Raw genomic sequence first — 27,955 nt, forward strand, 5'->3', positions numbered from 1 at the left:
TAAATGACTCTCTCTTTAAAAAAAAATGGTGGCCAGTCTATCCTGTTAATGGTGGGGACAACTTTGGAACAAGCTCAAGAATGCGTCTATGGGGGCAGAAAGCCCTCCAAAAGGAGAGGAAGGAGACCAAGTCCCTGTCCCATAGTTCTAACTTTGTCACTACCAGCCACATGGTCTTGGGCAAACCACCTAACCAAGCAGTCTCATTTTTCTTTTTGGTAAAATGGGCAGGCATCATCACCCTGATTGGTCCGGCCTACTGCACATAAATGTGGATAATCTACTGAGATAAAATGAACAAGCATCAAATGTCAAGTACTTCTGTAGGACTCAATTGATATTAGAACTCTAACCAAAATCTAGACCACCAGTGAATTCAGTTAACCCCTGAGTTACTACTTCCCATCACTTTCCCTCTATAACTTTACCTGTGAAAAGGAACCTATATCACTATGCATTAGATCTTTGTGTTTAAATAGCCAGGAGATGAATAATAGGAGGTAAAGAAATACAGAACATACTAAAAAGCTAGAATAATTAAAACAGTGTTATAACAGAGCACAAACAAATAAGTAATCCTATGGAACAGACAGCCTAGGGAAGAAAAAAATCCATCTGTAGGTGGGAATTTCACATGTGATAAAGGAAGCATTTTAAATCATGGGGGAAAGTGTAGACTATTGGATAAATGGTGGTGGGAAACTGGAGAGCAGTATGAAAAGGTCAGATGCCAATCCCTGGTCGAACACAAAAATTAATTCCCAATGGGTTAAAGACCTGCAAAGTATCAGTAGACTATATATGTAGAAAAGCTGAGAGAAAAGATAGGTATATTTGATTATTTGATTATATATAACATATTATATATATATATATATATATATAACATATTATATATATATATATATATTTAAAACTCTGGTGTTAAGTCATAACAAACAGAATTCAGCAACAAGTATCAGAGTAGGAAAAACATTTGCAACACATATACAGACAAAAGAGTTGCATTCATTTCTATTTTATAAAGACAAATCAGTAAGACATCAAAACAGACATAAAATGTGAACACACCATTCTAAAAAGAAATGGCTAAAATACTTCAGCTACTTCCTGGCATTTTTTTTTTTTTCAAAAATCATCTTTGACTCGACTGACAGACTTAGACAATCTAGTGTTGCCAGAAGGTAGAGAAACGGGTGCTTTCATACTCTATTAGAATATAAGGGGTGCCTGGGTGGCTCAGTGGGTTAAAGTCAGCTCAGGTCATGATCTCAGGGTCCTGGGATCTAGCCCCGCATTGGGCTCTCTGCTCAGCAAAGAGCCTGCTTCCTCCTCTCTCTCTGCCTGCCTCTCTGCCTACCTGTGATCTTTGTCTAATAAATAAATAAAATCTTTAAAAAAAAAAAAAGAATATAAGCCCATTAGGCATTTTACAGGGTAACTGGGCAATACCAGCCAACTTTTGATCCGGAAATGACATTTCTAGTAATTCAAGAGGAATACACGCATAAAAATTATACAAATAAGTTTGTTCACTGCAATGCTGTTTGTAACAGGGCCAGACTGGGAACAATCAAGAACAACCTAGAACAATCATCATTGAGATGCAGTTACATACACTGTGGCACACGTCCACAGTGCGGAGTGTGTGAGAAGACTGAAATTCACAAGCACACATATCTGTATATATATACAAGGTAAATACACTGTAAAATGTCTAATATCTAGTAATCTCTTTATATCGAAATTCATTCTAGGCCAGGGAGTGGGATGGGAGAGAAGAAAACTTTGGCAGTTTGGTGTACATACTTTTTCATATTATTTGATGGTTCACGATCATATTTATCAAGTAATTTAAAGAGAACAAAAGAATAGACAAAATCTTGGTATGCTGAACGCAAGTGAACTGGGACCCGGGGATTTAAGATGGAAGAGACAAGGTCAGGTTTATGGGCTCCTGTGGGATTTTTAAGAACCCGGAACAAACTGGACGGAGATGGCTGCTCGACAATGAGGAAGTCTGGATTCCTGAACACAAACACTTCTAAATGCATGCCTCGAGATGATGATGGGCTAGGAGATATCTTCCTGTGTCATCACTACGCTTGCTGTGGAGGCATACATTAGGAAAGAATAATATTAAAGATGAGGCATCTCAATATTTCTCTAAGATGAGAATAGAAAACGTCTTTGAGTTTCATTTAAAATAGAATGAAAGAACAGTGCTAGGGTTAAATTATCAGCATAAGATCATCTGCAGCACCCAGGAATGAAGGAAATTGCTGTTTTCCATCCAGAAAGGGGGAAAAAAAAAATCTCAGGCAGAGGCACACGACACTGGACAGAGCCCACATGCATGCATTACTGTTGCTCACATGAGCACATGAGAGCATACCTTCCAGAGCTGTGCACCCTGTAGAACCCTCCTGAGCACCGGCTCCAGAGTGTGGGCACAGCCCTTCCCACAGCCCCTCCCGCACCTCCACTCACAGGATGTCATCCTTTAGTGACTCACCCCGCCAACCTTCTACAGCTTCTCTTTTGACCAGTGACTGATGCAAAAAAACAACAAACAAACAAACAAACTCTTCCCTACAAAGCATTTCCACTTTCAATCACAAAAAAATAGTTTTCCGAACTCCTTAACTTGCTCAAGATAACCTTATATTTTTCTGTCTTCAATGACTAGCCCAGTGACTGCACATACTAGACGCTCAATAAATCACACTTAACTGAGTTATCGTCCTCCAGAAAAAGGTATCATTTCCCCAAATGGCATCCCACTGAATGATTTCCTTCATAGCTTGTTAGGCTGTTACTTCTCTCAGCTTAAAAATACTGTTGTTTAGTTAACAGTACTGTACCAACTTACCTGTACTGTTGACTTCCTAGTTTGGGATAAATGCACCAGGGTTATGTAAGATGTTGATATTCAGAGAAACTGAGTAAAAGGTATATGGAAACCCTTTGCAACTCCTCTATAAAACTAAAATTATTTCAAAATAATGTTATAAAACAAATTTTTTAAAAAAATGAATAAAAAGGTGGGGGGAGTTCTCTTGACTCTACTTGGCTTTCCTACCCTTTCCTTCCTTTTATAGTAAAACTCTTTGAAACTATTATCTATACCCACTCATTATAACTTATTTTCTCTCAGTTGTTCCTAAACCCACTCCAACCTTCTTCTCATGCTTTTCCTTCTTTTGGGGATCACCAGGGACTTTCCAGTTGCCAAATCAATGGCCACTCATGGGAACTCATCCTTCCTATCCTACCAGCAACACGACACAGCTGGCCAGTCTGTCCTCCTTGAGACACTTTCCCCTTGTAGCTTCCTGATACCACACTCCCCTCCTTTTCCTTCTTCCTGCTTAGAGCACTGTAGGCACTTTGGACAGCCCCAACCCTCATCATCCCACACAGCCAACACACCCCCCTCACCCCCAACAAGCTAAGCATCAGAAAATTGGCCTTGGTAGATACCATCAAATGTACAAAAAGCCATGAGTTCATAATAATACTTTAAAAAAATCTCACTGGTAACCATCTTTGGATGTTGCTAGGTCATCAACTCATATTAGGCCAATTGATAAACAAAGGGGACTAAATCAAGCATCGATTCTGTCTTTCATCATTTTCCTAACAAGATTTTTGAAGGAGAGGCTACTGCCCCGAACCAGGGTTCCAGGGACCATCTTTATCTCAGAGCTCCACGTCTACCCGCAGATACCCTGTTGCTAAGGAATGGCAGACGATTTGGAAAAGACCAAGTATTCGATCCATTTCCTGGGGAGTGCTGGTGCTCACAGCAACATTTCAAGTTTGAGGAAGACTCATACATCAGCTTAAGCTCTCTCTTGGATATACCGTAGAAGGGTCTCCTGTCATAAGAAGAAACATCTTCTCACAGACTCAGGCTGGAAGGATCTTCCAGAATTCCTTTAACACAGCTCATCAGCTCTGGGCAGGTCTTTTCACCCACATGAGAAATATTTCTTAAGCACTTGTTGTGTGCCAAGCCAGTGCCAAACAAGACAAGGCCCTTCTTGGATGGAGGTTAAAGGTCAGTGGACTAAACCCAAGTCATCCAGCCTCTTAAAATGCTTTAAGAGGACAACGAATAGCAAATTAATAACCCACTCAAGCAGGGCTCCTCCAAGCACTTTCTATGGTTTATCACATTTAATCCCCGTAACAGACCTAAGAGGTATGGCATATTATGTTTTATATGCGGTTGCAAGTATGTGCACACATGTGTGTAATTACTAACTGATGCATGCCACAGTTGAGTGACTCGCTCAAGGTCATCCATCTAGTAAGCAGTATGACTCAAGGGCTCTCTCTAGTCTACATTCTCAGCCACCACACTATGAATCCAAGCCACCCTGGCTGGCACGAGCTCTGTCTGAGTACCAAAGAGATCCTGAGTAGCCCGGCAGACAAAAGCAACAGATCATTCTTGGCCAGCCAACCAGAACTGCTGTCCAGCACTCAGCACCCGTAACGACAGAGCTGGTCCAAGACAAGGTCATGACCTGGCCCATCTCAGCAGGTTACAGAGAGTGACAGTGAGTCACTGGCAGGGTGGTGGGCAAGACTGGTGGGCCTTGCTCGGCAACCAAGGCAGGCAGGCAGGCAGGCAGGCTGTGGTGGTGGGTGGACAGAGGCAGTGGGTGGCATCTCCCCAGGCTCCCATCTCATATTACGCTTAAGATGCTCACCCAGCACAGAAAGGCCTGGGTTGGCCACTTTCTCTGTACCTTTCCTTCCCTGCCAGATGCTTTTGCCAGTCAGCACAAGAACCCCCTGCTGCTCCCACATCCCTGAATCTCAGGGTTCTAATGCTCCTGTGCATCTTAAGTGCTCAGCCCTAAAGCCCAGCCCTTGGGCCTGGGTCCTTTGGGGCCAACTGATGAGTCAGGGCTCCTTACAGTAGCCAGAGCTTCTCATATTCCCCTCACCTCTGAAACGCTGCTGACCTCTGCCTTGAATCAACTTTGAAATTCCCATCAGGGCAACAGCACCCTCCTTTCCTCCTGCTGAATTTAAATCTGGGATTGAAACAGTTGAGAAATGATCTCTGCTTAAAACTTGACAAAATTCAAAATGGGGCAGAGGCTGGAATACTGGTGCCAGCCATCATCAGGCCCCAAAAGTCAATGATGCCCCCAAAGTCCTCACACTGTAAGGCCCACAGCCCCAGAGATGACAAGGGCCAAGCTGTCTTTTCCCGGCAGCTCAGGAACAGAATCCCAGCTGGGGCTCCTGTGTCCCCAGGACTGATCTTTCTTTCTCCCCAGATTCCTTTTACCCTCACAGTGTTCTCCAAGCTGGTAGCCTTGGGCCCGACACTGTGTGTCACAGAAAGAATGGCCTGGCCTCAACCTATGCCCTCCTTTTGGATTTTATAAAAATCTAAACAAAAGTAAGGACAGCAGTCTACTTTCTAGCAGCTTCATTAGAGCAGCCTTGGGATGAGATGAGGCTCCCCCATTGTCTCTAACTATCCTGGAGACTGCCCCCAACCATGGGCTTAGCAAGGAGTTAAATGTCATTTGATTTCTTTCAGTCATTTAACAAGTATGTGCTGACGAGCTGCTGGTGCCAAGAACCCGGGCAAAGAAATGAAATAAAAGACAGGAAAACAGGATTTGGAAGTGGCTCTGTACCCCCTAATCAATCCTCAGCACATTCTTATAGCCAGCCAGCCTAGTCACTGAAGGCAGGTCCGACATAGAATCCAGCAGTCACCAGTGCCTTTGTCCCAAACAAGCAGCCGCCTCCTACACAGGCTGTGAAGGCAGGCGGCCAAGACGCAGAGCACAGGAAGGGTTTCGTTTGAGAAGAAACTAACAATTAGTCAGGATACATACTTAGGACATTCATTAACATTAAGCAAACATGCCAGATACTCAATCCCCTAAAGCAGTTTTCCTCATAATCTTCCACTTCCAAACCCACCTTCGATGGTCTGAAGAAGCAAGGCTTCCAGGTATAGGAAGGTGAATGAAGACATTAAATATAAGAAATTTCCAAAGTAAAATTACTAGGAACTTGTTTAAATTTTAAGTTTATTGAGCATAAGATACAAAGGTTGCTATCAAATAAAGAGAGCTTACATTTTACACACAAAACGGCATTTTTATATGATTAAATTTAAGTCTATGTCTCCTTTTTCCCTAAAAGGAAAGAAACTCTTTATTGACCAAGATACATCATGAGATAATCAGTTATTAATAAAAGAAAATCAATAGAGTAAAAAATAATTTAATCAATGAAGTCTTTGTAAAAAATTTATCATCTGTCAGCTGGTTTCTTTCTTTTACACTCCATCTGGTCACTTAGTTCAGCCTTAAAAAAAAAAAAAAAAGCGAAGCCGAGTAGGGGTAAATCCGTCGTGCCACAAATCCTGTCTCTGTTGCTGTCCTGAGGAGACTTCGCACCTTTCTCTTTTCTACCTTTGCCCGCTCCCTACCACCACTTCTCAAAGCAAATGTGTTCTGGGGGAACACGGCTGTTTTCCAGTTGCTTGGAGAAAAAGTCTGTCATTGGAGGTGGGCCACAAATATAGAACAAAGTCTCTTTCGAAACATGATCACTTATCTCCTTTTCCGTTATTCTTCCTTCTACCAGAAAAACAGAAAAACACCAAATAAGCCCAGCATGCCGGTACTGGAACAAGGAAGGACTAACCACAACTCAGCAGCGGGGTTTACTTCCAGTAACCCAAGTCCCAATAGTCCAGCGCAGACGCACTCACAAACCAGCACCTGATAGCAGCCCCGGGCGTCAGACCCAGGGACAGGGTGCACCTCCAGGTTCCCCAAGCGTACAGCGAGCCAAGCAGGGCGCTGACCACCATGCACTCTTCAGACAGGGCCAGTGAGCTTCCTGGTCTCTGGTAGAGATTCAGGACTGGGTTCAGCAAAGTAAATAAACTGTCCAAGCAAGGGGAAACCATGGCTAATTTAAATGACCATTAATGGCAATGGCATCAATTCAGTCGAGGCCGGAACATAAATTCTTTGTATGCATACTATAGCGATGACGCAAAGTTCCCTTTAAAACATGTGGAAAATAAATTTTTAACATGGGCAGTAAGAACCCTGTATATAGTAAGTAAATCCCACCAAATCTCTCCTTTTTCCATGATGAATCACCTCCCAGTTCCCCAGGTAGGGACATTCCCAGCCGGCAGCTCCCGACAGGAAAGCGTCTTCCCTCCACCAGCTGCCCGGGGCCACCACACAACTGTGTGGAGAGAGTCCAGATCCCTCTAAGGGACTCACCCGTGATGTATGGCTTGAGTTCTGCACTGATTTGTGTTGTCTGTTTTGTAACATGCAAACGGCACACAATCTTCTCAGGAAATTCATTTACTAAATCGAGGATATTTTTCTGGAATGTCAAATGTATCTGGTCACACTACAATTTTAAAAAATCAAAACAGATGTGCATAGCCACTGCCGCTGAACCTCGACTCCCATTCTGCACACGTCTGCCACTCTCTCCACTTAGAGAGGTATTGTTTGCAGCCTAGCGGGCCAGAGCCTTCTGAGTACAGAAGGCTATTTGGCTTTAATTGAAATCTGAATATGCTAACAAGCATATTACTAACTCTCCGGGAGTTTTTTCTTTTCCCTTTTCCTCAAGCATTGGCAATTAAGCAGCAGTTTCACTGACCACAGTTGTCTGTTAACGGTTTCTGTTCTTTTGTTCATCCCTGCAGCTGCAAAGCAATCCAGAGTGAAAGGCTTCTCCTGTCCCATGTACTTCCTTTCAACAGACAGAACCGACGGAGGTTTCATTCACCCGGTGGGGGCCAAACTCGGTGCCTCTCACCTCTACCTGTACCCGTGAGCCCCTCTGTAGGTCTCCTGACTCCGCAGCCGCTTGGGCTGTGGTGACCTTTCTGTCCATCTGCCCCCCGAGTCAGGCCCACCAAACCTGTCCTTATCCTGTCCTTTCACTGGAAGCCTCAACACTAGCTGTTTCGCTGTCCTGCCTAACAAGTGCTGCTTAACTCCCCACCTGAGCATGGTTAAGCCTTGCCATGCCTAATGTTGCAACGAACTCTTTTGGAGAAGACAGAAGTAATGGGAGGAAAGTTCCGTGGACGACTCACAGGCCGCCATGCGTTCGCTCAGGGCAGGCTAGGACACGTCTGCCTCTCCCTTACCTTAAACAGGAGCTCACTGGTGTTTTGGGCACTGTAGAAGAGCTTTATCGTCCCCATCTCATAGCCGCCTCCTTTGTCTGCCCATTCTCTATGCAGGTCGGCCGCGTGCCGCAGGATGGAGAGCAGAGGGTTAATTCCGACTCCCCCTGCAATCAACACGAGGTTTCTGGGGGCATCTGCAGGCTGTGGGTCAAAGAAGAACTCTCCGCCCACTCTCACGGCCACTTCCGAGTCAAGTGTACACTACGGCAGGAAGGAAAAGATCCATAAGTGCCTTGGGGCATAGGCCTTACACCTAATGCTCGTCTTTAAGAAAACGGACTACATCCGCCTCCTGCCTTTTTATCAGCGTGGAGCATGATTTTTACAGTCGCTCTCAGTTGTTGGGGGGGGGGGGGGCTGTGACCTGGTTCCACTTGTCCATTTCGTAGGCTGTTCGCTCCTCTGCCTTTGTGATCCATACTGCACAGCCGTTCCAGAACTGAGAAGAGGGGACTCCCTTCAGTCATGCTGCCACTTGTTCACTTCTTAGGTGATGAACCGGGCTGTGAGAGAGACACTGGACCCAGGGGACAGCTCTTAAGCAGGAGTTTCCTGAGTGGCGCTCCTTTTCTGGTCACAGCCATGGAGTGGGGACAGGCAGGTGGGGCAGGTGTCATTACACTGCGGCTGCCCTGGGCTGGTCAGAGAAGACTCTGGGTCCCAGGGAAGCTCCCTCAGGGCCACCAGCAGGGCACAGCCAGAGCTGCTGCGCAGGCTTAAGGCTGGGACTGCAGTGCTGATTGGGATGGTTTGCTTCTCTCTGGAGCAGCAAGAATGGGCAGCTAAGGCTTCCCTCACCAGGCAGCAACTACCATACCTGCCCACCCTTGAGCGCACCTGTTGGGTGAGGTCACTTAGGAAATACCATCAGAGCTGAACACACCAGTTCTCCATGGGGGTGACAGCAGCCCTGGAAGGAGGGGTTTGGGAAATACATGGTGATACTCTTTTATTGTCAGAATGGTTTGGAAAACCTGACTGGCATTTAGAGGGTAGGACCAGAGATGTTAGATGTCTTGTGAAATTAGCAGTGCCCTGGAACTGGCTCCCACTCAGCTGATGGTGAAATTCTGAAGGATTTCATGAACCGGTATTTTTTTTTTTTTAAAGATTTTTTTTATTTGAGAGAGAGAGAGGCAGCACAAGCAGGGGTAGCAGCTGGCAGAGGGAGGTGGAGAAGCAGGCTCCCATATGAACAGGGAGCCTGATGCAGAGCTTGATCCCAGGACCCTGGGATCATGACCTGAGCTGAAGGCAGATGCTTCACTGACTGAGCCATCCAGGCGCCCAGTGCACCAGTTTCTACTAGTAGTTTGAGATCAGCCATTGAGGGAGTATCTGCAATACAGAGATCAGCAAATCCTGCAAATCACGACTTTTCATACTCAGCCAGTTTAGCGGCACATCCTTGTCGCCAATGCACAGGACTGCCCTGCAGAAACTGCTGAATGGCCCACGGGACATACATGGAGGTGAAAACTGGTTTGTAATGAACTGAGACTAGATCTTACTCATTTACAAAAAAACCAAAGCATTGTGTATGGATCTCGTGGAGTGTGAATTTTCCAGAATGTACCCATTGTGTAGACTATACTCTACTGAATCCAGAACATCACCAGTATGTTCGTCACTGTTCTGGCCAACCACATGCCAGCTGGAAACCTGCATGTGTGGTTGTTCGTCACCACACAACCGCCTGTCCCACACACACCTGCAGACAGGGCACTCACGACGCTGATTCTATGCTGAGGAAAAGCCATCTGACCACTTCATTCTCTCTTCTAGTTAAGATCTGCCCAACCACTGATCTAGTGAAATAACATGGTCTGTGACTAGGAATCCCTTCTTTTTATTTCTCCCTGGCATTACACCTAAGAAAATTATGCCACCAAAAAAAAAAAAAAAAAAAAAAAAAAAAAAAAAAAATCTTTCATGTGTTGATTACATTAACTTTGAATTTCATTTCAGGATAGTTCTAGAAAGAGGGCATTGGATCTGACAGGGCTGAGACCTCTAGTTTGGAGAAACTATACTGACATAGGAGTCAAAAGACTGAATTTTAATCACAGTCTATGAAATCCATCAAATTCCTTCATTTCTCTGAGCCTCTGCTGCCACATCTCTTAAATGGGTACCAATCCCTGTACTGCTCACCTAACAGGGCTGTGGTAGCTATCACGTGACACCGGGTGGGAAGGTACTCCCTGCTGGCATCGAGCTCTATTATAAGAGAGGGTTTTAGTCATTGAAGCTGCCAGTGAAGAAAAAGTGCTGGGGGTGCCTGGTCTCTTCTTCCCTGTCACTAAAAAACAATCTAGGACTAAAGAAATTTGTATGCAGAGCAAAGGTTTTGCTCCATTACATGTTCCTGATGTAAAATCAACAAAATGAATTCCCTCCTAAGAAGCAATATGTTGTAATGTGCTTTTTAAAGACCAAACCCTTAGCACTCACTCCTTGGCGCCCTGCATGGCAGGTAGGCAGTTAAGTACTTTTTGACGTGACTTTACTTTGGGGCTTTACAACTTAAAAGAAGAAGTCAAATCTCAAAGAAGAGTTAATCTCAGAGAAATAGAAGAAAAAAATGAAAATTATTTTAATTCACAAAAGAGGTCCTTTCTGGTAGAAAACTATTAAAAGAAGGGAAATCCTTCCTCTGAGGGAAAAGAAAAACATCTAAACTTAATTTTAAATATGTGGGCCATTATTATATGAAGGAGGATAGGTGGGTTTTATTTTTGACAAAAGAAATGAGCAGCAAGGGAGCATTCTGTGATGAATAAGTACAATCTAGAAATTACTACACCAGCCACCAAAGTGCTTTAAAATGCCCCTTCTTTGCAAGTTTCAAAAACAGAAGCTATGGTATGAGAAGTTCTGCCTAATGACGCCAACAGATTGAATCTCTCTGTTCCCTCCCTCCCAGTCTCACTTGCCTGTGCACCTCTCTTTATCCCTAAGAATCGAAGAGTAAAAGAGACGAAGAAATGAGAGAGAAATCGTTTTCCCCAATGGTCATCTTTAGCAGGCTTAGTAATGACAACAAAGTCTTTAGGATACTGTTTTTGAAACCAGAATATTTTTAAAACCTGAAAGTTGGCCAAAAATTTTTTTTAAATAATAAAAAAAAAAAAAATAGAAGAAAAGAAAATGGGCCTGTCATCTCCTTAGTGACAAAATAATCTTAAATAGTCTGTCTTCTCATTTGCTAGCATCTGGAAAGAATGAAAAGCCATCTTTGTCTTTTATTGATCAATAAAAGCTGCCAGAGTAGCACGAACACAATACCTCGAGTACCGTACACTGTAATACAGAAGTGAGCAAAAAGACATTACCTTCCATTATGCAGCCATGTTTCGGGTATAGATTTTCTACTTGTAAAATAAACAACTTTTCCACAGCAACTGGAGCTCAGCACACTACAGGCATCTAGAACCCTTTACCCTGCCAGGAGCCCGAGCCAAAGCAGATAAAATAAAGGAAGACATTTATGGCACTTTATCCCATGTCCCAACAGAGCAGCCTGTTGCTACCCAGACATTCACGTGCCTCCATTGTCCACTCTAATGGCTTAATAAGACAAATCCTCAGGAGGAAAACAGCCACCTGAGAATGGCTCCAAGAAAAATCTGACTTCATAAGGGCTGTTTGCAACTCCCACCAGGCAGAGTGGAGCAGGCACTACAATTAAAATGTGCATTCAAGCAATGCCACTTGGGAGATTTTTTTACAGCCTCCAAGAGTAAGTTCCTTCATTGAAATGCCAATGAGGCATGAAACCAAGCAGGGGGCTGTGGAGCAGCACCAGGTCAGGTCACATGGGAGGCAGATAACCAGAGGGAGCTCCATGGCCCTAGGAGCAGAGATGGCCAAGCTCACCGCAACCCTGGGCAAGGGACGCATGGAAATCTTGCCGGTCCCACCCACATGGCATTTTTTAGAGGCTCAGGATACAGCCTACAGACAGTAATGGGTGGAAATCCAAAAAGAATCTAAAAAGGAATGAGGCAGATGAGGACACATGGAAGGAATGACTCAGAAGGTCGGAGGGTAAAAATGTGACAGGATACACTTAGAATGGAAATGCTAAGGCAAGCAGCTGCCTTATTCTGAACAGATACAACTTGACATGTAAACCATAATTAGATTAGACATTTTTTGTGCCCCTACAGATTTAAAAACCTTTTATTTTATTTTTTTTTTAATTATTTTGCAGTAAAACTTGCTTGGGGAAGCAGGGACGGAGTATAGTTCTGTGGATTTTAAGACACACATAGATATGCCTACCTCCCACCAAAACCAACATACAGAATAGTCTCATCACTCCCCAAACCTCCCTCTGCTTTCCCTCTATGCTCACACCTTTCCCTACTCCTAACCCCTGTTAACCACTCATTTGTTTTCCATCATTGTATTTCTGTCTTCCAGAGTGTGACAAAAATGGGATTATGGAGTATGTAACCTTTGAGACGGGCTTTTTTCCACTCAATATGTGGCCTCTGACACTCACCCAAGTGCAGTGCATCAGTGGGTCATCCATTTTTACTGCTGAGTAACAACACATTGTATGAATGGATTACAACTTGTTTATCCGTTTACCTCTTGAGGAACATTTGGGATCTTTTCAGTTTTTGATAATTATGAATAGAACGACTGTAAATGTTCACACACAGGTTTTTATATGAATAGAGCTTTCAGTTTCTCCCGAATAAAGATCCAGGAGCAGTATTACTAGGACTTAATAATAAATGTACATTTAATTTCATACAAAACTACCAAAATGTTTTCCAGATTGGCAGCAGTATCTAGCATTCCTGCTAGCAATATAAGCTATATAACAGAGTTCCAGTCACTCCACATCCTTACAAGCACTTGATATTGTCAGGATTTTTAACTTTAGTCATTCTAATAGGTGTATAGTGATATCCCACTATATCCAGTTTTAAACTGCATTTCCCTAATGGTGGTCAACATCTTGCCATTGCCTACTAGCTGTCCTTATATCCTTTTTAGTGAAGTGTCTATTCAGTCTTTTGCCCATTTTTAAATTGTGCTTTTTTTCCATTCTGCTGACTTTTGAGAGTTCTTTATGTATTCTGGATATTACATATCCTTTGTTGGACATCTAATGTGCAAATAACTTTCTCCGAGTCTGCAGCTTGTTTCTTAACATTCTGTTAACAGTGACTTTTGTAGAAAAATGTTTTTAATTTTTATTAAGTCCTGTAAATCAATCTCCTCTTTTACAGATCTGGCTTTGGGTGTCATGTCCTAACACATCTGCCCTCAAGTTCAGAATATTTCCCATGTTTTCTTCAAAAATTGTTATAGTTTTGTGTCCTACTTAGATCTACAACCTATTTTGCGTGAATTTTCAACATATAGTAGGACACTTAGGACAAAGTTGGTTTTTTTTTTGCATATGGATAAACAACTGTTCCAGCACGATCTATATGCTGAAAAGGCTATCCTTTTGGCACTGAATTTCTTCAGTGCTGTCATCAAAAATCAAATGACCATATGTGTGTTGGTCTACTTCTGACCTCATTATTCTGTTCCATCAATTTTATGTGTCCATCTCTTTACCAAGACCACACTATTTTGATTACTGTAGCTTTAATTTTAAATTTGAGCAATGTGATTCTTGCCACTTTATCCTTTTCCAAAACTGTTTTAGCTATTCTAGTCCTTTGCCCTTCCATATAAATTTTAAAATCAGTTTATCTATAGCTACACTCTCTGTCCTGGTACATTCCTTTCTGGCAAAGGAGGTAAGAAGATGGGCTGGGATGGGACGGAGGTTGTTGGTAACTACAGAAGGCACACTCTAGAAATAAAAGGAATGGTCGAAAACTAGGAAGACAACTGATTTGTGCTGAGCTCATTCCTTGTTATCAGAGTTTTCAGAGATAACGAACAGTCAGCTTATGTGGGATTGTGTCAGGTCCCATGGTGAAACATGAGTGATAAGCCACAAATGTGGATTTCCTGCCAGGATCCCATGTGAACAGCTCTCCACAGAGGTAAAAGCACCATGGATTTAGCCGCACTCAGCTGTGGGCACAAGTGGGATGTAATCAGAAACCACTACCTTTCCAAATGACAGAACAAAGTTCAATTCCTTTTACTTAAGATACTTAGGGGACAAAATAACCTGATTTATAGATTTACCATTTACAAGACATACAGACAGAGGGCCAATGTAAAGAAACTTAAAGTAAAATGTTTCAATAGTAAAGTAGTATTCAAATTCAGTATTCAACTGAACACTGGTAACCTGGAAGATATTTTAAGATCCCAAAGTATTTTTGCATCTTCCTTAAGGCATCAGAAAGTTTCTGCTTCTTTGACCATTATGGAGTCTGAGTTCTGGGTGTGGGGGAGCTCACTGTGAGCATGTACCCCTCCCACTCAAGCCTAGGTTTCTTAGGTGCATTAAGTGAGTTGAGCACAAACTTTGTGGGTAGGCAGAGATGCCCAGATCTCCAAGTTTAAACAAGTTTGCTCACCTGATTGTGAATCCAGAGAGCAGGAGGGTGGTTCGTATATTTCACTGCCAATTCTATCATTCTTTCTTCTTCTAGCAGTCTGGGGCTGGAGCATATTGAGAACCCACCAACCACTGAGACTCCTGGGATAAAGAAATCAACCCTATAAAGAAAGGCAAATAAAGTGAAAGTGGGCAACAAGATAACCAAAACTGACAAACTTTAAGCTAGTTAAGAGAAAAGATAAAATTAGTAAAATCAAGAGTAGAAGAGGGGACATCATCACCAACCTTACAAAAATAGAAAAGGTTATTACAGGAATTCCATGAACAACTATATGACAAAAATTTGGGTAACTTAGAGGAAATGGATACATTCCTAAAAAGACAGAAATTACCAAACTGGATTCAAGAAGACACAAAAAATCTAGACCCCTAACAAGTAAATTTAGTTAATTTCAAGACTTATAGAAAGAAAAGGATAGGCATCACTGGTGAATTCTACCAAACATTGAAGAATGCTAATCTTTTACAAACTCTTCTCAAAAAACCAGAAAAGAACATTTACCAACTCATTCTATAAGACAGTATTACCCCGCTACCAAAACCAGACAAAGATATAAGAAGAAAAGAAACTACAGTTCAATAACCCTTGTGAATATAATGCAACAATTCCAGGAATACTAGGTTGGTTTAACATCTGAAAACCAATCAGTGAAATACACCACTTAGTAGAATAATGGGCAAAACCTAGGTACCAACTCAATAGATGCAAAAAAAAAAAAAAAAAAAAAAGCATTTGACAATATTTAACACCCTAACATATAAAAATACTCAAGAAACTATGAATAAGTAAAAACTTCCTTAATCTAATAAAGGACATCTATAATATATCCAACATTTAACGGAGAAAAGCTACAGGTTTCTCCCCTTAAGATAGAAACAAGACAAGGATGTCAGTGCCTACCACTTCTTTTTAACACTGTACTAGAGGTTCTAGCCAAGGCAATTAAGCAAGAAAATGAAATAAAAGGTATGAGATTAGAGAGGAAAAAATTGCAGATGACATGATGTTGTATACAGAAAATCCTCAGGAGGGCGCCTGGGTGGCTCAGTTGGTTAAGCAACTGCCTTTGGCTCAGGTAATGATCCTGGAGTCCAGGGATCGAGTCCCGCATCAGGCTCCCTGCTTGGCATGGACCCTGCTTCTCCCTCTGACCTCTTCCTTCTCATGTTCTGTCTCTCATTCTCTCTCTCTCAAATAAATAATACAATAAATAAATAAATAAAATCTTAAAAAAAATCCTCAGGAATCTATATCTACTATAAGGATATTAGAACTAACAGACAAGTTCAAATAGTGTTGCAAAATACACGAGTAATAAAAATCAATTGTATTTCTATACACTAGCAATTAACAATCTAAATATGAAATTAAGAAAAATAATTTTATTTACAATAGCATAAAAAAGAACAAGACAACTGGGAATAAATTTAACAAAGTAAATATATAAGACTTGCAAACTGAAAAATTACAAAACCTTATGGAGAAAAATCAAAGAAGATCCAAATAAATAAAACATCTAATGTTCATGGACTGAAAGAAAAATATTAAAATGGCAATACTCTCCAAACTGACCTACAAAGCCAATGCAATATCTATCAAAACTCTAGCTGGTTTCTTTGCAGAAAATGACAAGTTGATCATAAAATTAATATGGAAATTCAAGGAATCCAGAATTTAACTATAATCTTTTTAGATTTATATCTTGTCTTAAATGAGCAGGAAATAGAGGTGGCTGAGTGGCTCAGTCAATTAAGCACAGTACTACTAATGTCTACAACACAAACATCCAATCTAGATGTTTCTGTGTCACCAAAGAGCAAAAGTATCACTTATCCCCATTTTATTTTCATGTAAGCCAGGAGGCCTACATGAAAATCACACTGTGTTCTCTACTGATTTGATTTATGACCTTAAAAGATGTTCTCTTCTGATCTTTGGCCTTAAACATCTGGACATACTCTGAGTCTTAAAAAACCAGTCTGGACTGCAAGTGCTACAGAAAAGGTCCCCAGCATACTTTTGTCTATAGTCACTTGATTCTTTTCCACCAATATTTTTATTTCCTTTTTTTTTTTTTAAAGATTTTATTTATTTATTGGACACAGAGAGAGCAAGCGAGCACAAGCAGGGGGAGCAGGAATGGGAGAAGCAGGCTCCTGGACCCTGGGATCATAACTTGAGCTGAAGGCAGGTGCTTAACTGACTGAGCCACTCAGCCACTTCTATTTCCTTTTCATTTCAGACAAGATATAAATCTAAAAAGACTATAGTTAATATTTATTAACACAGATGCTGTATGCTCTCCGAGATGAAATATAATAGTATTTCCACAGCTTCCATGTTTAAAAAAAAATAAGTTAATTGATGAGCTACTCTTGCGGCTTCATCTCCTGAACTCTAGCGCCCTCTGCTGCTTGATGTTGATCAAGACCATTGTCTCAGGTGAGTGAAAGGGGATCCTTCTCTAGTAACTTTGGAAAGCAACCTTTAAAAAAAATAAAAGGACTCCTTCATTAAATGCTACAGAATTCAAATGACATAAAAACTTCACCTGATGGATTTAAGAAAATATGCATGATACATATTTAATGAAGCATCTGTGTAAGAAAAATTTTAAGTTTTAAGCACACACACACACGTACACTTAAAAATGCCCCTTGCAAGATCAACATTCTTGAAGCCGAGAGCTGAGGCACCTACTCCACTCTCAGGTGAGTATATGTTAGAAGAACTGGGAGGAAGAGTCTGTTTCTGTAGTGAAGCCGCATATCCATATCCAGCTGTGACCCCAGGCAGGCCCGTCCTGCCCACAGATGCTGCCCAGTGCCTGGCACACAGCAGACACAGAAGTCGTGGCTGAATGTCGATGCTTTACCATGAGATCCTAAAACTCTTTAGTCCTCAGTGTGAGGCTTGGAGGCCCTGCCTCATCACCTGGCCGCACCCCACAGAGAGCTCCTGCTCATGATCTACAGGCACCGCTGTCAGTGCCAGAGGTAGAGAAGCCAGCATGTCTGGATTCCTGCCCTCAATAAACTCACCCTAACAGGAGGAAAACTAACAAATGTAATTACATGGGCTCTGACAAAAATCTGCTTGGAGGACAGAAAAAGCCCATCACTTAAGACCTGTCTGGAAGAACTGGTATTTAGTGTAGATTTCTTCGTAGCTCCTACATACATGATTCTGATTTTATCAAGAAAATACTAATAAAACCACTATTTTATTTTTTAAACATCTGCTTGGAGGGGAGGAAAGCAGAGGAAGAAGCAGTCAATTCTAACAGGCGAGGAAGGATTAACAAAAACTTCAGAGGAGTCTTAAAAGACGTACAACACTCACCAGACAAGCATGGAGGAGGACCCAGTCTGAGCAATGACACCAAGGACTGCGGCACTGTCTCTATACTGAGAGACCCGGGGCTCTCACACGTGAGAGGCAGGGCTGCCGAATGCGGCCATGTAGGTTAGATGCTGTCTTCAATGCAGCGGCTGGGCTTGAGGGAAGGGGTAGAGTCCTTTTTCTCCAATCTTACTCCTCTCGTCTACTTCTTCTTGGAGTCCTTCTCTCAGTCACTTTCCAACATGAAAACTATGTTCTCTCATATTAAGTCAAAGACCTTGCTCTTTCCAAAAATGCTTTGGCCTTGCTTCCTTCCCCTCAGTGCCACGCAAGCCCAAGTGTGGAATGCGTACTGACTAAGCAGGAAGGGTGCCATCTTAGTGGAGATGCGCACTCATCCACTACTATCTGGCCTGCTGCTCTTCCAAACAGCAGGGGAACCGGCCAAGGAACTAAGAACTGGAATCTGTCCCCTGGGCCTCACCAGCACAGATGACTTAACTGACTGAGTGAAACACCAGCTATAACAAAAAGCAAAAGCAAACTAATGAAGTTAAACATTAGGCATTGTGTTAAACACCTGACATATCCCAAAACAAAGGAATATTACTATTCCCTCTTTAAAGACATGGAAACTGAACTCAGAGAAAGAAACTACCCACAACACAGAACTAGAAAAGCCAGCATGTGAGTCATGTGGTCTCCAGAGAACTAGGCATAAGACACTGTAGTAGAGACTCTCTCAGGGGATGGACCCCGCCCACAGCAGTGAGCTCCGCAAGGAACACTGAATCTGCCAACCTTAGGCACACAGACACTAAGTGAGTAGCTCCTACATTCGTGAGGACTGCTGGTGGCACTCTAGCCCCAAGAGAGAATCCCGATCTTTCTATTATTAGGAAGGAGAACTGATTAGGTCAAGAGTGGGACTCATGAAGGAGCTAAATGCTAGGCAGTGGATCTACTGGTGATAAAAACCTAAAAGTGGATTTAGTCCTGCTCCTAGGAGCAATGGTTTTGAGGGAGTACCCTCTTTCAACCTTTCTCTTTAGATTGGATTTGAGTTCTTGGAACTGGTTTCCCAGTATAGGAACTAGACCCCTCTGTATAGCACCGGAAGAGCCCCAGAGGCTGATGTCAGGTCTATACTGAAGGTGTCTACCTGGAACTCTGTGCCCAAAGTTCCAGAACATTCATTCACTTATTTAGAGGCCAGTCTAGAGCCTCCCCGTCAGTCTGGCAGGTGTCAGAGGCGGCCAGTGGTCAGGAATTCAGAGACGTGCAATCATGGCCCAATCTCTGACCCCGAAGATAAGCCTCAGAACAACCCTCTTACCCCTAGTAGCACTCCATTCCAATAATCCTAACTGTACCAGCTGCCTGGAAGCTACAGCCATACTGTCTCTCTCTCCCTGACCCTTCCTTTCTTCCCCAGAATGCCACACGGAGCTTACTACCAAGCTGATGACCTCAGAGAGCACAGAGCGAAAGCCATCCCAGCAACAGCACCGAAGATGCAGACATCACCAACCCAAGCAAATGGCCATCCTGTAACCAAGCAGTCAAATATCCGAAGGAACTTAGAATCCCCAGAGCCACACATTAAGTCAGTGGTAAGGGAGCAATCTTTTAAAAGGGGACATTCAGATGCCAGGAATGAATACTGATGGACACCTGGCAGGGAAAGGTCGATTGGTACTTAATAGCCAGAGATGACCTTCAAGACATCTGCCCTCTGGAGCAGGGTTCGTCAGGCACATTCTAAAGCCAGTCCCAACATCAGTGAGATTACCAAATCCATTCATCGATATGGGATACAGAATACCAACCCTGAAAAATTTTACCTTGAAGATCACAAGGGAACCCTATTTGTTTCTGTATCACTAAAAATACCACTACATATTTTTCTGATCTGGTAACTGCAGTTCGCAAGAGCTAATACACTTGCAGGCACACCAAGGTAGCAGCATTATAAACCAGCACCCGGGCCTTCTCTAATCCAGAGTCTTGGTGCAATCCAGAGCCAAAGGCCCAGAGACAATGCTTCGCATGGGACCCAAACGCTTTCACAGAAGGCAAGTATGGAAAGACAGATCACTACAATTAAAGTTTCCACTTTTCAATGGAATAACTGCTTAACTATTTTTGAAGGGTAAAAATGTTGCCCGCCCCCCTAAAACAGCCCAAATGCATTTAATATGTATCACTGAACATGTGCAAAGATTGCAGTAAATTGCCTCACAAACGCAAATTAGTGCAATCAGCATCTTGTTTTCTAGTTCTAAATTCAAAGGCAAACTATTAACACAAGACTGCTCTCTCGCTATTATCACACATCCTCCTCCTAACAAAACCGCATTTCCAGATGGACTGCCAAAATTAGTCAAGTGACTCCTAAGAAACACTAACTACCAAGATTGACACGCCAGAAATTCACTTAGAAATGAATGCTTTATTTAAATAAAGGAAACATACACCCAAACACACCTTTCCTAAGGAAATACAAGCTGCTTTATTTACAACTCCACTTGAATTGCAACTCAGTGAGGCTACTCGCAGGAACAGTGGGACAGCTGGGCCTGTCAGTATTCTGACCAGTCCCAGACCACCCCATTCAGCAGGGAGTCAATCCGGGCAAAATCAGGAGCATGGTGCAGGTTGGGCCCGACTGGGGAATCTGATAATAGATTCAGCAAAAAATTTATATGCAACTCAGACAAGGCAGGAATTCAGTCGACAGGGTGGTCAGCTCTGTGACCTAACTGGGCATTCTTCTTTCCAGACTGCTGTGTTTACTCTCTATCTGATACAACAATTAATTTTTAAAAATGTATCCATTCCCAACAACAAATAATCAAGCAGATTAGATTATTCCAGTGCATTCTATCATAGCAACCATTTCTAAAGAGCATAATCATCAATTATCAGGTCCATGGCTCAGAACTAAGCTTTGTTTCAATCTACAAAACTGAAGGCAGCAATTTTCATCTATGACTGAGAAGGTCAAGGGCTCAAAACCAAGGTGAGCTCTGGGGCAAGGAAGGGAATCAGATTCTTCATGTGGAAAGAAGGCTCCTCCTGAATGGGGATGGTCTAGAATTCCTATTCCTCAGGAGAAACAGCTAGCCACAGTAGTCCTTTCCGGAAGAAAATATAAGCCCTTCTAGGGGCACCTGGGTGGCTCAGTTGGCTGGGCATCCAACTCTTGGTTTCGGCTCTGGTCATGATCTCAGGGTCATGGGATCAAGCCCCACATCCGGATTCCACACTCACGACAGTCTACTTGAGATTCTCTTTCTCTCTCTTTCTCTCCAACCCTCTCTCCCTCTTCCTGCTCTCTTTCTCTAAATAAATAAATAAGCCCTTGTCATTGACAGCACCTTCTTGAACACACAACACTACAGAAACAGAAAAGCCACTTACCACTGGCCAGCTTTAAAAGAAAAGTCTTTATCTGCAACAAGCAGGCAGAGCCTCTTCACAGATGGCGACTCATTCGCAGCCCCACACACCTTAGCAGCTGACACGACCTAGAGTCAAGAGATGATCTGTAGCTGAGGTTAGTGTGTCTACACACCAGGAACAAATAGTGGCTTTCTGGCAACTAAGGTTTGTTGAAATCTACAAAGACGTGATTTTTGAAAACTATAAAAAAAGGAAAAGCACACTTTGCTTTAAAATGCTGCCCACCACCTGGTGAACAAATTTAATTATAATTTAATTATTTTTGAGAGACTTGCTATCCTACTAATTGAATTTTATTCTGCAGACAAAATTCATCTCTTAAAGGGGCTGTTTAATAAGTGTTGGTTTGTTGAGCACCTAGTCCGTCCCATGTACCGGGCTGGGTCATCTGGAAAGAGCCTGGGGGAACGGGAGCCCTGTGAACCACCTGCCTAGCGGGAGTATGTATGACATACATAAAGTGAAACCCACCGTAGTTTATGAGCTTGTGTGTGTTCTGAGCCTGTGAGAAGTCCAGGACTAGTAAATTTCAGAAATTACAAGCAAGCACTTTTTTTTTAGCAATTTCAGTCTGTTGAATCTAATTATGGACAAGAAATTGGGTTTGTACTCCCTATGTTTTCATTTTTTAAATTTTTTCTAAATCAGTGTTGATTATCTTTGACAAAATACAACCAGTGCACAACCTCTGAACTGTATCAAAACAGTCCTTCACTACACTATTAGAAGCACTATTCAAAACACTATTCTGGTTTCTAGAAAATCCTAAAGTGTGAGCTAGGCTCTCCTCAGTGTCATCCACACCTCAGCATCCCCCAAATTCAAAATGCCTCTACTTCCTCCTTCCTTTTTTGTTTCTTCTACCTTTGAGTTTTTCTTCCTCCTGAAATCTGGGGTATTTTCATGACAGAGGAGAAAAGATAATATGACTCTTTCCTTGACCTCTGACTGCCATTCAACTCCACTTCTGGAAGCAAACAAAAGCAGTAGCAGGTGACCAAAACACAGTGATTCTCCTCAGATGGTGTCAGCTTCACTGTTTCATCCAAGCGTGCCTTGGAAAGTTGTCAAGATCAAAGGACCTCACACCCTAAAGCTGGCTCCTTCTGTCCCTTTCTCTAACAGGCCTCGGTCGAATCCAACTACCAGTGGGAAACAACTTATAAAAACCCACTGCAAAGTTCTCCAGATGGTTGGTCTCCCTCACCAACTCAAAACATCTCTGGAAATGTCTTGCTCCCATAAAATCCCTTGCCTCTTTTCCTCTGGATTTTTGCCAGTCTTCCTTCTCCTCTTCCTGAGAGCAAGTGGGGTGTCCACACCGAGCTTCTTCCTGCACTTCTGGTCCTAGTCTTACCCTCCCTCTCCGAACCAGGGTTGCACCTACTCCCACCGGCCCCTTCCTTCAGGGTAATGACTCCTCCCCTTAGACCTCTTGTTTATCAGACACGGTACTTACTGCCATTTGCCTGCCCTAAACAGTTCAAGGACAGAATAAAAAGCAGCAGCATAGTGTGGCTGGTGACAGCTCGGGCTCTGTCACCACACTGTCGCACACTGCCTGGTATGTAATCGTGCCCCCAGCACACACTTAGCAGCTGTGGGCCTCTGGGCACATTACCTAGTCCCCCCTCGGCTATAAATAAGATCAATACCTGTATCTCAGAGCTGCAGGGGGAAGTAAAGAAGTAATACGTGCAAACCACTTATAATGCTGCTGCTCATAGTAAGTACCCATTCAATGTTGGTTATAATGTATCTTAATACATTCATTATAATTAGCTTATTAGTGTTTATTATATTATATTATATTATATTATACATTACCCTATATTCATATATTGATATCTATACAAAACTACCCCAGGGTTGCCACGCAGGCCCTCATGCACTGAGTACTGCACACCCCCGGGGGCCTATTATCATGAACAACACTAAGCACCTATAAAGTAAAGTGGTCTTGTACCACATCCTAGCTATTTGCCAGAACAGACTTCAAAGCCATACTGTCTTTAAGCTATTTTAGAAATCTTGTCTTTAATCTCTGGCTCTACTGATACTTCCTCATTCAACAGTATCTTCTCCATCCATGACACTCTTGGTCAACACAGCTAACTGGGCTCCCACTCTACAGCAACAACTTCTAAAGTGCACGGACACCTGCCTGAACAACCAAATTCAAATGTCCAGGCTCTGTTCTGCCCCTCCCTGAGCTCTCTGCGCTCCATACTTTTGACTTCCATCCCTCCTGACACATTCTCCTTGCCTGGGAGAGCTGATACGGAACTCTCCAGGTCTCCTCCTGCCTCTCCCACCTGGTCCTCGGTCCTCGCACTTTCTCAATGGCCTCTCCCTCTAAACTGCCTCGCTCCTCCGCCCTCTCCCACCTCTAGGCCAGAGCTCTCAGGTATTCTCAAAGCTACTAACCCTCACCCCAACTCATCGTTACTTTTCTGGCAATCAGGCCCACATCTGTGCTCCCCTGTGAGTAACAGCCAATGACTGAGGAGCGTTTATCTCAGGTGTATTCTAGGTGCGGACTTAAGGGTCTCATGGACACCAAGTCGTTTAGTTCATAGGAATAATTAGATTGTATCCCAACGGATGCTGCTACCCTCCATTCTGAATGAGCAAGGTTTGGTAACTTGCTCAAGATCACTCAGGAATGGCTGAGTCAGGATTTGAACCTAGGTATGCTTGGCCCCTTATTCACGTGACAGTCCCATCCCAATGGCAAGCTCACTTATGTGTCCAACGAAATCCACCATATTCATCCCTTCCACAAACATTCCCTGAGCATGTGCTGCCTGGCACTGGAGACGCAGAGATAGGGTCCCACAGAATCAGCTGCTTCCCCTCACCAGGATTTCCATTCAGTTCTTATCCTGAACTCAAGAGTCAAATCCATTTTCAACTGGTACATGTATACACGTAAATACACACACACACACACACACACACACACACACACACACACACAGAATCCTTGACTCTCTTCCAAGCATCCTGTCCCTACCATGAACAAGTTCCACACATTCAGCTCCTGTCTTTTCCTCCCCATGCTCACCCACTGGCATCCTAAGCCAAGAATTTCTTCTCACTTGAACCGCTGCCTTAGCCTTACTGTCTCTCTCAAAGCAGCCAACAGCTAAATACTGCTAGTATTCTGACCTCACTGAGTGACCCTCCAGCTCAAAAACCTTCAGTGGCTAACACTCAACTGAAAAACAAAAAACAAAAAACAAAAAACAACAACAACAAAAACGCTAAATGGCCTTTGTAGCTTGACCTCTCTTGTATCCCTAGGCTAGTGGTTTACCAGCCAAGCTGGAAAATCTGCTGTTCTCAAAGGCACCTGACATTTGCTGGCCTCCCAAAACCCCGCCTAGGTCATTTGGCACGCACCACACTCTCAGCCCTGTCCCTCAACCTCCTACTCCTCTGATCAAAGACTAACCCCTGCCTAACGTTTTCCTGCTTCTCTCCATCCCCTCAATTCTACCAATAAAATGTTTCTATCTTCTTATCATACTTAGCACATCTTAGTGTAACCACCAATCCTCAAGAACGAGTCTCTTCCACCACACGAGACTACAAGCCTCCCAAGGTCAGGTACAGGGTTCAATCTGCGTCTGTATGAATTCCCCAGATCAAGCACAGGGCTCAACGCATGCTGAAGATTGAGTAAATACTTGCAGAATGAATGAAAACTCTAACTAAGAGTCACTTAAAGTTAGTTTCCTGAACAAAAATTTGACGTTCAGGAACCTTTTGTTGTTTAAAAAGAAAAGGAGGGATAGGGGTAACCACTACAGAAAATCTAGATTCATGCTTAACACTGTGAGAGAGGTAAGGGAAGGCGGAACTTCTTCAGTAGAACAGGAATCTTCCTCCGTCTGCCAGATACTATTTCAAATACCTTATTACAAAAACAAGTAATAAGATGCACCAGAGGACTCTCCATTATGTTATTGCTCTTATTTTTCTTAGATATACCAAAAAGAAGTTTATTGTATAAACATTCATTATTTTCTTTCAACATAATAATCTGTAAAAACATAGCCAAGAGCTAGATTATTTCATTTATAACATTTTAACTGGCATCTGTCGGATTCACTGATAAAACTAGACAACTTTAAGAACATCCTCAAGAGTCACCTGGGGGCAGGGAAACCAACATTAATAATTACTGAGGGGGAGCCAGGCAGGGGGGCACAGAATTTCAGCTGGAAGGTCAGCATGCTTCAGTCAATGAAAATGAAATCAACAATCGCTTGCTAATGTTCAAATATAAAATTCAATGAAGAAAGGAAAGAAGTTACATTTTCTATTAAAAAGTCGTATTTTCACTTAGATAGCCTCTATGAACAAAAATGTTCCCAGACGTTTTATGCTTATTGCTATTAATACAAACGGTAATACACCTGTTGTGATCAGTCCTACTAACCTGGGCAAAACTGCTCTAACCGGTCACACAAAATATGTTGCATGACTCATTATTTTTTAACACATGCCTTCCTATTAATACTTTATTTTATTCAATTAATGCAAATCTACATACTACATAAAGAATTCTAATAACGTAGATTAAAAACATTAGAAACATCTTTTTGAAGGGGACATCTTTATTTTATTCTGGAGCTAGTTTCATATAATTAAGATCTGTAATCATGGCCCTTGTTATATGCCATTCTTTCTTTACTTTTACGAATAAGCAAAACATGATGGAGAGACTACATGTTTTACCATTTGTACTTGTTCTCATGCTTAACGGATCAAAAGATTTCACAACTGAAAACCTCAACTAGCCATGTCCTAAGTTGAAACACATGGCAGGAAATGAAGTTTTCCATAAAATAACATTTAGACTTTTCTACCGTTCAATAAAATAACAATAGGTTTGCCAACTTTTACTAGCACACATTTTTAATGGTTTGACGGAGTCAGCATCTAAAAGGAAATTCCATCATACTGATTTTAAAAACTGGTTTTATGTAGGGTACTTTGTTGTTACTGTTGCTGCAAAACTCTCTGTGCAGGAAATAGGTCTTTCTTTGGGAAACCTAGCTGGCTTCCTCTGTTCACTCCCATCCATTTGTTTTGCTGTTTAAAAATGTAGACAAAGCCAGGATTAGAGATAACCTTAAACAAAAATATCATTAGGACACAGAGAATTTCAGAGTCGAAGGAAATTTTAGTCATTCTCCAAAACAGTACATCATTTTACACATAGGGAGATCAAGGCCCAGAGATATTCTTTAAACTGTGGCAGAAAACCAATGCGATGAGTAGGAATCTGACTAAAAGAAACTGGTTTTACTGAAATGATTTACTGACAAGGGGAAAGATCTCAAATTCCTGCCAACTGGACACCTTTGTAAGTAGCTTGGTCTGTCCACACCTTGTCCTGGCATGACAAATGGAATCTCCTTGCTCCTACCAAAGGCTAACTTGTCCCCCTCGGCTGAGTTTCCTCTCTGCTTTCTCCAGCAGTACCCTCTCTCACACATCACTCCTCTTCTCCCCTCTCCACAAGACACAGAGTGTCGCAAGCACGCAATCTTCCACTCACCTAACGTCAGCCGCAAACATCTACGCACAACTTACCATGCAGCAGGCACTTTGTGTACTCATTCATGCATTCTTTGCAACAACTCTAGAAAACAGGCATTATTATTGTCATTCCCATTTTTTTAAAGATTTACTTATTTACTTTAGAGAGAAAGAGAGCACAAGCAGGAGGGGGCAGAGGGAGAAGGAGAGAGACAAATCTTAAGCAGATTCCACGTGGATATCGGTGCCCACTGCAGGGCTTGATCCCAGGACCCCAATATCATGATCTGAGCCAAAACCAAGAGCTGGAGGCTTAACCGACTGCGCCACCCAGGTGCCCCTCATTTTATATGTTTTATATTACAAAACGGAGGTCCCAAGGCTAATAAGTGTCAAAGAAAAGATTCGAATTCAGGAATCAGGCCACTGTGCTTTGCTGCTTCTAAAGACAAACAAAACAAAACAAACCTCTCCCTTAATCCAGTTGTCTGGCCTTTTCTCTGCTCACATTCACTTACTAAAACATTTTCAAAAGGGCATATAGCCCTGGCTTCACTTCCTTCTCTCCCATTCTCTCTCCAACAAAGTCCATTTAGGCTTTCACTCTAGCAATGTACTAGCGGTCATTCTGGTCATCCATCTTCTATTTTGCTATATCCAATGATGCCTGTCCACGTCGAGTTCAACAGTTGGCCACTCCTCCCTTGAAACCCCTTTTCCTGGCTTCCCCAACACCCTGCTGATTTCCCTCCTTTTCTGCTGCACCTCCAAACGTTGACACATTCCAGGGCTGAGCTGCAGGTCCCTTCCCCTACTCTCT

The 27,955-nt window shown here is 42.6% G+C and overlaps 1 protein-coding gene across 2 annotated transcripts in view; it reads right to left on the reverse strand.

Moving 5' to 3' along the window:
* Window positions 1-6,054: 6,054 nt before the first annotated feature.
* OXNAD1 (oxidoreductase NAD binding domain containing 1) overlaps window positions 6,055-27,955 on the reverse strand; it is a 36,680-nt gene continuing 14,779 nt past the window's right edge. The window contains exons 4-8 of one of the 2 annotated variants that reach the window (XM_059390879.1): window positions 21,541-21,647; window positions 14,731-14,872; window positions 8,180-8,422; window positions 7,290-7,398; window positions 6,055-6,626 (exon numbers count right to left, since the gene is read on the reverse strand). In XM_059390879.1, coding sequence (XP_059246862.1) covers window positions 6,472-6,626; window positions 7,290-7,398; window positions 8,180-8,422; window positions 14,731-14,872; window positions 21,541-21,647 — 756 coding nt within the window. In that variant the 3' untranslated portion in view covers window positions 6,055-6,471. The remainder of the gene's footprint in view (window positions 6,627-7,289; window positions 7,399-8,179; window positions 8,423-14,730; window positions 14,873-21,540; window positions 21,648-27,955) is intronic. The other variant, XM_059390880.1, reaches the window with a different exon arrangement.

This window comes from Mustela nigripes, chromosome 2, assembly GCF_022355385.1.
Source record: "Mustela nigripes isolate SB6536 chromosome 2, MUSNIG.SB6536, whole genome shotgun sequence".
NCBI classification, from domain to species: domain Eukaryota; kingdom Metazoa; phylum Chordata; class Mammalia; order Carnivora; family Mustelidae; genus Mustela; species Mustela nigripes.